This window comes from Montipora foliosa, chromosome 1, assembly GCF_036669935.1.
Source record: "Montipora foliosa isolate CH-2021 chromosome 1, ASM3666993v2, whole genome shotgun sequence".
Lineage (NCBI taxonomy): Eukaryota > Metazoa > Cnidaria > Anthozoa > Scleractinia > Acroporidae > Montipora > Montipora foliosa.
In genome coordinates this window covers 42,793,844-42,806,343 of record NC_090869.1, presented here as the reverse complement: position 1 = coordinate 42,806,343, position 12,500 = coordinate 42,793,844, and the positions used below count along the sequence as shown (strand labels likewise).

General features: G+C 36.6%; 1 protein-coding gene across 1 annotated transcript in view; it reads right to left on the bottom strand.

Annotated features, from left to right (window-relative positions):
* The window catches only part of LOC137999016 (cleavage and polyadenylation specificity factor subunit 1-like), an 87,299-nt gene that overhangs the window by 8,798 nt on the left and 66,001 nt on the right, over positions 1 to 12,500 (bottom strand). The window contains exons 25-35 of the mRNA XM_068844850.1: positions 10,848 to 11,024; positions 10,058 to 10,244; positions 8,821 to 8,893; positions 8,660 to 8,718; positions 8,382 to 8,534; positions 7,578 to 7,694; positions 7,004 to 7,094; positions 5,894 to 5,978; positions 5,196 to 5,337; positions 1,111 to 1,179; positions 324 to 407 (exon numbers count right to left, since the gene is read on the bottom strand). Coding sequence (XP_068700951.1) covers positions 324 to 407; positions 1,111 to 1,179; positions 5,196 to 5,337; positions 5,894 to 5,978; positions 7,004 to 7,094; positions 7,578 to 7,694; positions 8,382 to 8,534; positions 8,660 to 8,718; positions 8,821 to 8,893; positions 10,058 to 10,244; positions 10,848 to 11,024 — 1,237 coding nt within the window. The remainder of the gene's footprint in view (positions 1 to 323; positions 408 to 1,110; positions 1,180 to 5,195; positions 5,338 to 5,893; positions 5,979 to 7,003; positions 7,095 to 7,577; positions 7,695 to 8,381; positions 8,535 to 8,659; positions 8,719 to 8,820; positions 8,894 to 10,057; positions 10,245 to 10,847; positions 11,025 to 12,500) is intronic.

Genomic DNA, 12,500 nt, shown 5'->3' with positions numbered 1-12,500 from the left:
ACTAGACTACAATAAAAATAAAAAGGCTCAAAAAATCACGCATATGCTTGCCGTGTTTGTAGATCATGGAATAATGGCTCATAACCCATGATGGCTTAGCTAATCAAAACTCTCGAATTGCATTATCCAATGATCCAGGTTTTAATAAAGTACAATATACCAAGGAGTACCAGTCCAGTCAAATACAAAAAAAGGAAACTTCTGTTAGTGTCAAAATTTTGGGGCAAATTGTGAGACCTTATCAACAAATTTAAGGCCACTTAGGAATCCTGACATAAAAAGCAGATTAAGACGAAGATCCTCCCTTTGTATTGATACTGCACCTTTTGTCCTATGGCACTGACTAGGTAGCCATTAACTTGAGTAAGAGCACTGACAGGGCCTTTCTGTTCCTTTCCATACAGCATCTGTGCAATAAAAGGAACAATACAATACTTTGGACAAGAGCACATTGTAGCTTACCTAACCATAACCTTATTTATAACTTATTACAGCACAAGGAATTATCTATGTAAGTGTAAAATATAAAATGTAAATGTCAATGCTTTGTTTATAGTGGAAGTGCACTTAGATATCAAGCTAGTTCACAGGCACCCTACTTTTAATAGTGTGTAAGAAACTTGACAAAAACATAATAAAGAACCCCAACTGGCAGGAGGCAACCAGAAAAGCGTGGTAGAGTTGAGTCCTTGACAACCGAAAATAAATCCGAACCAGAGGTCAGAACGGGATTTGAATCCGGGAGAAAGTGCATGCAAAACCAATGCCCTAACTACTGGACCAAGCCGCCTGCCTATGAAGGCTCAAATGTGTTTGTATCAAACGAGGCCAAATAATACAACAGTTTCATTGAAAAGAATACTTCACTTCAACCATTTTTGACCTTGCAACTTAGGATATGGTGGCTGGAGATTGAAATTTAAAAGGTTTGGAAACTGTTTCAAAAATAGGTGTAAATAATTATTTGAAAATGGTTCATTTTGCTGAAAATTCAGTACACATTTCTCCTGGGATTCTGGCTCAATTAATAGAACTTACCATTAAAAAGAATAATATTAATCATGACCAAAATAAATAAAATAAATGAAATTTATTAACAAACAACATTACCTTAAATTTATTCTTGGTCAGTGGCTGGCCTGGTTCTGGAACAACTTCAATAATATCAAAAATTAAAATCTGCAGGAAAAAAAAATTAGGAATAAAGGGTCGCCTAAGGAAATCACACAAAAAAATTAATGTGTTTATTATAAACATTGGAAGGGCTATCTTACGTGAACTCGCTCCATTGAAGAACACTTTTCAAGTAATTTATTATTCAGAAATCTTGTCATTAATATTCTGTTTCCTGTAAAAATGACTAACTGGTCAAGGGGGCTCAAATCTCAGGACACAGAAATACAAGACCTTCTTTAAGCAAAAACCTTTGTTGTAAGCCAAGCTAAGCCTTTCAAGAAAATAATCCATGAGATAGGTAAACTATGAGAGTTGTAATCTTAGTCTCGTCTAGTCTAGTTTGGTTTTATACAGAATCTTTATTTCTTGGTTCTTAAAGTAATAATATCCTAGGTACATAATTTTTGTTAAGCAGAAGATCAACAAGCTTCTTTCCACACATATGTCCAATATACATGAACTGAGTCGGGTCGTGAAGTTTAAAAAGGAAGTAAGCTTTACTGCCGGAAGTCGAACTGCCTGGGGTAGCTTCAAACAAATATCTCGGATCGTGATGACCCATCATTTGAAAAGTCGACCCGACTATTGGAAGTGTCAGATGGTGAGAGAAAGAAAAACTTCGATGAGCAAAGGAGGCTGTGCTTCTCCAAAATGTTCTATGCTTAGTTCTCAGAAAGTAGCGACTAGAATATCGATATACGCATAGAAAATTATTAACATCGACCAGAACAGCATTCACAAATGTTGCGAATGTGTCCTTAATACCCTGACAACATTTTATTTTTCATTAACTTATTAACTTTGCCAGTCAAGCTGGCAGTGCGCCACAACAGCTTGAGCCAATTACTGTGGCCCCTTTTTTACCCTCCCAACCATGATACACAACAGAAGACAGACCACAACACCGGGAACTACGTGCCCTACTCTTAGCGACATGTGTGTGGGTTCTTTTACGTCCCACAGGATTATTAACATTGAAGGGTTGTGAGACAGGACCTCCGGCTTATCGTCCTTATCCGAGAAGACTTGAAAGTCTAACCATTTGCAGATGTAGTTACAAAGGCAGCACTTTCTCCTCAGTTGTTTAAAGAACCTGCGTGTTGGTCCGGCCGGAGTTGAACTCGCGACCTCCCGCGGGACAGTCCGGTGCTCAACCAACTGAGCCACCGGTGCGCGGTGCATGCTGTTCAGAACTGTCAGAACTGTCATCAGGATATCTATGGGTATGAACGATACGATAAAACTTTTAACAACTTACAGCTTTCTTTCCTAAAAGTCGCGATTAAATTTAATTGGTTTTTTACACGAGTAAAGGATAAATTTAAGAATTATGTTATCCACGGCTATGTTTAGTACGGTGGTTATTTCCCTACCAATGAAAGTTGAAACGTCGACACATTCCATGGATGACATAATGACCTTTTATGTATTCAATACTCGCTTCGAATCAACCGCTTAAATAACACAAAAAGGTAATATATTTTGTACTAAATAAAGAGTGGAATATTCATAAAATTTTAAGTACATTAACGTTTTAACAGCTTTTGGCGAATACCTGTAAACATCATAAGTTGCGTGATTCGAAGTGCCACCGACTATATGACCGAATAGAAATTTTGGACTGCTCACCAACAAAACTAAATTTTATCTGTTTTCTTACCACTATAGTCGCAACGTAGTACACATTCCAAAGCAGTCCTTGTTACGACCCGTCAACATTTTCAGTCGGCCTCACCGCCTCCAGTATCTTCAAAAATACATGTTTTTTTTAAAGTCACCCTCACCACCTGACATTTCCAATAGTCGGGTCGACTTTTTAAATGACGGCTCGTCACAAACTAGACGGGTCGTCACGACCCGTTAACATTTTCAGCCGGCCTCACCGCCTCCACTATCTTCACAAATACACGATTTTTTTAAAGTCCCTCACAACCTGACATTTCCAATAGTCGCGTCGACTTTTCAAATGACGGCTTGTCACGAACTAGACGGGTCCTTACGGCCCGTCACCATTTTATAAAAGTTCCTCGAACCTTCTTTAAAATAGCAACTTCCTGTTACTTTACTTCCGCAAAAACCACGACCCGACTTCCGCTTGACGGGTCGTCTTCACCAAAAAGTCAAAAAGTCGACCAGACTCAGTTTGTGTGTATTGGACAACCCTCTCTTTCCAACAACTGCTTAATAAGGTTGTTCCATTCACTGTGATGACTTTCCTCCCAGAAAATCCATTCATATCTGCAGTTGTGATAAATTAATTTTATTCTCTCTATCATTAGTATAAATTATAATCATGATACTTAATTGTAGGTAGCCTTTTAAGACATAGTGTTGCCAATTAGTTTTATTAGCTCATACTCTCAACACTTAAAACAAGGTGTCACTAGCATTTACTCTTTTAATATTAATTTTGTCTTAAGCATTGGTTCTTCATTTTCAAGCCATATTCTTTAAATAGAATTACAGTACCTGCAATCTTGGACAAAACTCGTAGGGAAAATGTGACGCTCTCATTTGTCTGTGCGATAAAGATTAAATTCTTCCCACTTTCCCCCCTCCACCCATTCCAATGTTGGTTAAAAAATGGAGAAAGGCTTGCACAGTATATTTTGCATCAAATTGTCAACATTGGTTTGGAGTGAGGGGGGAAAGGACCAACAGATCTTGTAAGTGCATGTCAAATGATGCTTAAGCTACAACTTTTCCCAAGCGTTTTGTCCAAGATAGTGGCCTCCCTTCTAAACAAAAAAACAGGCATTACAAGATAAATTACAAGAGCAGAAAGAGGCTATCAGTGAAATGAGCAGACACAGACTAGCCAATATAATCTACATGTTTACCAATCAGCAAAAGTAAAGCAGTGTTGCCGAACGTACACTTACACTCGATGACTAAAATATTTTGATAAATTATGTGAAAAATAAGTTGTGATTTTTTCATGTTAAGTTTAATTCAGAAGAACTCATCTTTTCTCTTACTGGGCAAAATCTTTGAACTCTGCTCCGAGGGAATTTCAACACAAATAAGCTGACGAAATCTACATTTTTCGCTGATCAATCGCAACAATAAAGATAAAAATAGTTTTCTACTGTTTTCCTTTCCGTTGCGAGGAAAGTACTGTTCAATGTTTTTCAATGCAGGCAGAGAAGTTGACCTAGTCTTTGAGAGTAACAATATTATAGTCGACTAGTGATTTTTTTTTGTTTATTTGACCTGCACGATGTCTGTGGAATGTGAGCTTGCGTGACGATCTCCGAAGAGGGGAAGACTGATACTGGCATTTAAGAATTTAAAGTGCCCATAACCCCAAAATTTTTTTTTCGCGGAAATGAATCTTTGCACCTGTTCGAAACGCATTGCGGCCATTTTTTCCTTTTTCTAACAAATCCTAACATTTCATAGTCTTCGCAAGTTGCGAAAATCCAAGCATCTTTTGTTCACGACCGAGTCAGAAGGGGAGTGGGTCTATTCCTGTTTTGACGTCACAAACTGATTTACATTGCATTAACTCTTTGTAAAAATACAAGCAAAGTAGATTGTGATGTTAAAACAGGAATAGACCCACTCCCCTTCTGACTTGGTCATGAACAAACGATGCTTGGATTTTTGAAGCCTATAAAATGGCAGGATTTGTTAGAAAAAGGAAAAAATGGCTGCAATGCGTCTCGAACAGGTGCAAAGATTCATTTTAGCAAAAAAAATATTTTGGGGTTATGGGCACTTTAAAAAGGTCTGTTAGTTTGACAATAACGTACTCAAACAGATTTCATTCTCTTTTCATTAGGAAAATTAAGAAAGGAAAACGGTGATAAGTGGGCCGCAAAGAAACATCAATTTTTTATTGTTATAATTCACGACAACTGTACATTTGTTTCATAATTCATGCACATGCTGCAGGCCTACAAATCGTACACTCACTCAGACAGCCCCAATGACACAGTGTGTAGTGCACTACCACAAAAATTATAACCACTGGCACAAACTACTACCAGACTTAGTACAAGAAAGCCAATTCTTACTCGTCCCCTGCAAGTTATGTCTTCACCATACACATGAGTTGTGCCAACACATATGAATCCCTTGTGGCCTGTATGTGTCTCCTGACTTGAAAGCATCAGATTCTTACAAGTAGTCACATGTTCCCAATCTTCCATTTCAATACTGAAAACAAAAGTACAAAAAACCCCAAGAAATATAGCAAATAATGACAAACAGGATTTCATTCAAGACAATCCAGGAAATAGGAGATCTTTACAAAAATACATTCAATCAAGGGGTAACATTGATAATTCAAATTGATATTTGAACAAATCACAGGTCATCTTCAGCAGTGTGTGACATGTAACTGAAATCTCCTTCTTGACTTGAGGTATGACTCTTTGCCAAGGCAGTGCAAGGAATGTTTGTAAAAAGCCTTTCAACATGTATAAACTGTCACTTTGAATAATATGCATGTTACAACAAGAGAAGACACGTTGTGAAAATAATTAAGCTTTTTACCTGTTACATTGTTTGCTTGACCTTGACAATAATTGTGTTGCAAAACTTCCACTTGATGTGTGAAGTGTCATTTATTTACCTGATGTTTAATTTAACTGTCCTGCACAAAGCACATGTACAATGCACAACCCAAGGCTGAATGACTTGAAAAACAAAATGACAAGTTGCTGATACAAACTCACTCTGTTACTTAACAACTAAAGAAGGACTCACTCACCGTGTACTTGGTATAATTTCCCAGCTAACAGGGGAAATTAGCTGTAGGCTGAACCGATCAATAATTGGATAAACAAATCTCCCATCTAGATGGAGAAAGGAAAGAAAATTATACAATCAGCTCCTTCTAATAGACAATTTTAATGGAGTGAGAAGCATCGACCAACACAAATTTTACTCTTAAGCATGCATAATCCTAGAAATCAGGTTTGTAAAGGTAATCAGAATTACGATTTCAAATGCAAAATGGAATTAAAACTCTATTAAAAGACTACACATAGGAAAATCGGTTTCCTTTAAAAATACAAGTGCTTAAAATATATTTCAAATTGTACATGAGAATTGTGTGATAAATTGCTGATAATTTTAAAGAAAAAAGTCCTGTTGTTTTCCCGTATTTTTTAAGGCAAAGTGTCAACCCCCGCTAATGTACAATGTAGCTCTTTTTTGTTGTGATTTCAATCTTTGCCTGCCCTATATTTCAAGAGTAATAAATTTCAAATTCGCAAAAATCGCTGAATTTAGTGACAATGAGGTAGTCCCTTTCCTTTCAGGTCTGTATCTTTGATCTTTGCAATGAAAAGGTCAAGGCAAAAGTGACCATAATGGAAGTCTTGTTTGAGTGCAAAACTGATGCTGATGATCTCTCATATATTTCTCACTTTGTTAGTTAATACAATTGCAATAAATACAGGCAGGCCACTTTGCGGCCTTGTACAAATTATTGTGAGTTAAAATATTTCTTTTGCAGTGCATAGTTGTACTGTATGTGCAGATCCATTCATCTACGATGATGCTGATGACGATTATTATTATCGACCTGTGTAAGTTATTGTACAGAAAACACACAAAACGAGTACAAAATATTCCATGATATTTTCACAGTAGAAAACCATTGACTAGTTGAGGTGCTGACGTTTGCCCTGCGCTTGCCGTGCACAAATCTGTTACATGCTCTCAAGTTTACAATTCACTTGCTAAAATTGTAGCGCAAAAAACTGCAAACTGCGGGCTTGTGAGACTTGTAAAATAATATATCCCATGATACTACACACTAAAGCGTCCTATAAGATATATTTATTACACTATTATCAGGATCATTATTACCTACCTCGATCAATGTCTTCTGGCTCATGATCTTCTGTATTGAGTTTGACAATCCTTTTAGTCTGCTCTGATAAGCTCGTCACCACTGCACAAGTCTAGACATAAACAGCCTCATCCTCAATTAAGCATTTTACCGTACCAGTAATATTCAATTGAATCACAGGCAAAAAGGTGTAATTTGCTGCACACAAAATATGGTTAAATTACTGAAAATATAACAAAAGATCCCTAAAAAATGTATCATTTTCATCATCAAAAAAATTATGTGACCTTGTGAAATAGCTGGCAACAACTTGTGCTACACAATTAAACACCATTACATGTATCATTGCAAGCCCCAAAGTTTCCATTGAAATGTTGACTTTATTTCTTTTCTCTTACTTCATTTGGTTGATAACATTGTATGATTCCTCCTTAAAAAAAGAAGCTGATTTTGCTGTTCGTAGAGGAAATTTTGCAAAGTGACCATTCCTGCCTGCTAAAAAGTCTTAAATACTAACTTTCCATATACATACATGTAAACGTCACAACATTTTTGCATACTGTACCATATAACATTAAAAGTTACTTAAACATACCTTGCTTTCGCGATTATAGGCCACAAAATGAGGTGTACACCTGAGTGGAACCTTTCTCACAGGCCAAGGCGCATCATAACTCAGATGTGTTGGTAGCACCGAAATTCTCAGTTCGCCCTTAATATCATGAAAATAACAAGGGAATGCAAATAAACAAGCCTACAAAATCAAATCAAAACTTTGCAATACCCCAATTTTGATACATGATCATTTAGGGCGTGTTCGATTGACCCTAATCCGGAATAAATATACGTGGAGTGATGCCTAAAACGGTATGTTTGGTGCATTTCCAAGATGCAAGCATGATAAAAATATGTTTAAAATAGCATTTTAGCAAATGTTTGACAATTTTAATGCAAATCTCTGCAAAAACGAAGGATTTCCAACTTGTATTCTATGTATTCCTATTCCGGAATACGGTCAATCGAACCCACCTAAAGTTCAACCCAAAACAATAAACACGATTTTGGCAATCAACGGAATAAAATAAAGATTTAAATCAATATATCCCCATACTAAACCTTCCAAGGGAATCAAACTGCAGCTATATAACAGTGAAAGACCTTATGGACAGCTTTGGTCAAGCAAGCTGGCCAAACAACAGAGGGGTGTTTGGCGAAACTATAGATATGACTCAAGAAAGTGGCTAGACTGGCTCTGAAAGGATTCTCCTCAAAACTGACAGGGGCCTTTCTAATAATAAAAATTAATAGTAATCAATAGGAGAGGTAACTACTTATAGAGGGTTTAAATATGATAGGTCCACTACAAATTGCAAATAAAAACGACTAGCATAATAATTACCTTTTTGTTGAAATAAAGAAACCCTTTGGGGCAGTTAACATTGTGGAATGGAGCAAAGCATGTGACAGCGCCATCAATTTTCATAGGATGAGCTCGTAATGCCCCTCGACTTGAAACAAAAAGCCAGTGAGGGTAAGAACCACAGACAAAAACCTGCAATAACATTCACAAAACAATTAATTAATCAATTTATGCTTCATTCACATTTTAGACAGATTGCTGCTCATATTTAGTAGGGCCAGCATTGACAGTGAACAAAATAAAGTACAAATCTTTACCCCTGAATATGATGATATGTCACTGAACACACGGAGACTGGCAACTCTTGGTTTTGATCCTGAGGAGTAATCATATAAAAATTTCATTTGAGTTTGACACTTCAAAGAAACTTTAAGTTAAAGTAAGCATAAAATTGTTATTCCTACATGTACAACAGTACCTTGAACAACATCAACCTGCTTCACTTTTTGCTGCTTTGATTTCTTGTCACGAAGAAGTAAATTGTGCTGTAGCTAAATAAAAATAAAACAAATTAGAAATCAACCCCGGATCTGATAATGGTGATCTGTCCACCAGTGTAAAAGATTACAACAGATACAATACGTAACCCCTTTTCCTACATGTGTACATGCTGGTAGATTATGTTGTAGTTCAATTTTATCCCCCTGTTTAATGTTTTGAACCAGTTTACAGTCTTTTTATCTGGCTTATTTTTATTATCTGTCTAGAAAAGGGATTTCCCTTTTTTGGGGGATGTAGTTAAAAAACCAGGGCTTGGTTTTATGGTGGGTCTCAAAAAAAGAATGAGACATTCCTTTGCTCCATTTTACTTCTCCTACCTCTCCATGATTTCCCCATTGCCTCTATCCTACCCCACCCTTCCTTCACAGATCTATTCCCCCTTTACCTTCCAGGTACCAATATCTTTAACCCAACGACAACGGTTGTTTTAGACCAAAAACACTTTACTGACACTTGCAGACTGTAGACTGCAGACTAATCCAAACTCACAGTTATTGAAAGCTAACCATTATTTATAGTCGTATAAACATAACAACTTTCTTTAATTTTCCAGACATGTTTCGACGGTACATCCGTCATCTTCAGAGTTACATATTTTGAAATCGCCGTTGAATTTAAAGCGCGCGCGATCTTACAAACTTCGTTACATTGCGTTGTCAATATTGCGTATTAAATCAAAACAGAACAAAACAAAAATTTAAATGAGTGACGCTTAGTTCCTTACAGGGAGAGAGTCAGGTTAATGTGTTTCACCTGCTGGTTGAGATCGGGCTTCTCCCATTTTATATACATGGATTCCTTAAGCTTCACTTGGTACTTAGTGGCTCCAGGATCTCGAAGCAATCCTGTGTGCAGGATGCCTTACAAGACTCTGAACTCTGCAGATGTTTAAAAACGTTCGAAGATCTGTCTGAAAGTAAGTGCTCGCGCACTCGTGTGGAGAAGTGTCGGCATCCTGCACACAGGATTGCTTCGAGATCCTGGACTCTGCTTCAGGTTGTGTATTTTGGACAATCTATCAGATCAACTTTATGAACTACCACTAATTGCAGAACTATCATGAGCTACTTTTGAGGTGATTCTCCATAAACAATAAGCAAGAAACAAAAGAGCAAAACAAAATAACACTTTTGCAGGGGTGATGACACACAAACCTTCTTAAATCTGAGATTAAGATGACCTTCCAAAGAGGACTCAGCAAAAGTGAAAGCTTCATAAATCAAAAGATCTTGTTCCACAAATGCAATCAGTAGAGGCTTCTTGTTTTTGTGCCCAACACCCGTTAATAACACTTCTTTCACTGGAAGAGTATCCTCTTGCCCAATACTGCTAGTCATAGCACTGCAAGTAACAAACCATAAGTAGACCAAGTGGTATATTTCATACAAAGGATTGTTTTTGTACCACAAGACTTACAAGTATTCACCTCAGTGTTGGTGGCTGGTGTTGGATATTTACTTTGCTGCTTCGTGGCTCGGTAAATATCCACCACTAGCCACCTCCACTTTGATGAACAGTTGTTAATAAATCATTGTTCTAAATTCCTGCCACAGATCCAGCATTGAATTCTTAATGATCTTTACCTTTTGCAACTTTTGTTTCAACAGTCATACACAAAAATTGAAGGCTAAATGACAAGGGACCTCAATATTTTTGGGTACTTTTTATCCTATACTGCCCTAATTCTCAGCTACCACACGAATCGCGTAGTGCAGGAGTAAGTAAAGCGAAAGTTTTGGCATAAATTAAGAAAGAACATGCTTTATGAAAATCAGTAAAATTAGAGTATAGATTTTCTTTTGCAGCTGCAGGAGTTTGTTCAGCTCTTCAGTTGAAGAAAACATTCTTTAAATTAAACAAAGTTTAATTACCGGTATGTAAGTATTATGATAATAATATCATGCATATGTACATGTACTTACTGTAGGTAACTATGTTACATACCTTGCTGCTGATGCTGATCCACTGTCCACCAACACCCTTGGAGCCATATTGAAATTTTTAACTAGGAAAACTAACTTGAAGTCAGGCAAAGTGTAAATCTCCATGACACCATTATCATGGCAAACTACACACCACCATGTTGGCTTACAAGTCTTTTCTTCATTTGCCTCCTCAACCCTACAATAACATTTAATTAATTATCAAGCATTCATATAGCACTGTTTCTATTAAAAATCCAACAGCACTTTACAATCTCTACAAACCTATTTACATCCATTAATAATAATAATAATAATAATAATAATAATAATAATAATAATAATAATAATAATAATAATAATAATAATAATAATAATAATAATAATCAGCAAATGTGAGAATGATATACACAGTAAATGAAATGGTGACAATAGAACCCACTGGAAACTCGGAAAAATCAGAGCCCTAGATGGGATTCAAACCCATGACCCTCTTTGATCTAGTCAGATGCTATAACCACTGAGCTACTGGAGACTCTATGGTAAGCAAGGTCAAAATGTGGGTACATGTAGATATGCTTTAATGTGACTGGATGATGCAGTTATGAGCTATGCTGCCGTTATTTGACTCTGTAGCTGCGTGATGCAGCTCGAGTCAAAACCCACATTTCGACCTTGCTCACCATAGAGTCTCCAGTAGCTCAGTAGTAAGAGCATCCGACTAGATCACGGAGGGTCATGGGTTCGAATCCCATCTGGGGCTCGGATTTTTCCGAGTTTCCAGTGGGTTCTATTGTCACCAATAATAATAATAATAACAATAATAATAGTAATAATACAATAATAATAAAAATACAAGGGAATAAATGGTAGCCTAAATGCAATAACACAAAACTATGCTTAAATAGATATGTCTTGAGTTGATTCTTAAAAGCGATAAAAACGGTACATGTTTTCAGCTCATAAGGTAAGGCATTCCATAACTGTAGTGCACTAAATAAGAGCTTTATTTTATTAATCATTAAAATACATTTGGACAGGACAAAGCTGGCTGGGTTCCATTTACTATATACTCTTCACAAATTGCAAACTTCTGTACATTGAACACTTTTATACATTAAAACACTGCTTCCTTGTCATCAAGCAAGTCTAAGAAATGATTTAATGAAATAATTATAATTACATTTGCACTTGTTGGACATGAGACTGGTTATAAATAGCCAACTCGGCACTACGCACCTTGTTGACTATTTACCATCTTTTATTAAATTCTCAACCTCGGATAATGCAATTTTCGTGCTCTGATTGGTTCACTCAATCTCGGTTATCAGCTCATATACCTTAGTTTGACCTTATATGGTAAATGATTGCGCTTAGCGTTGCTAAACTAAAAACGTTTACGCCAGAAAGCGAAATTTCTTTCGGTATAAAGCAAAAGAAAAACGTTTTTGTGGAAAGTTTAGATCACTTTCGAAGCTTAGAGATACGCGAAAAGGTAAGAAATGTTTTTGTGATGAGCCTGCGTCTGTCTGACCACGAGTTATTACACAAAATCGCATCTTCATCAACGTTTTTCGATTTCGCTAGGATTTTCTCGCTTTTTTCGCTCGTATTTCGTACTTCTAAACTTTTGGAGTTTAAGGAATTTAATAAAACAATTATTCCATTCGCGCTT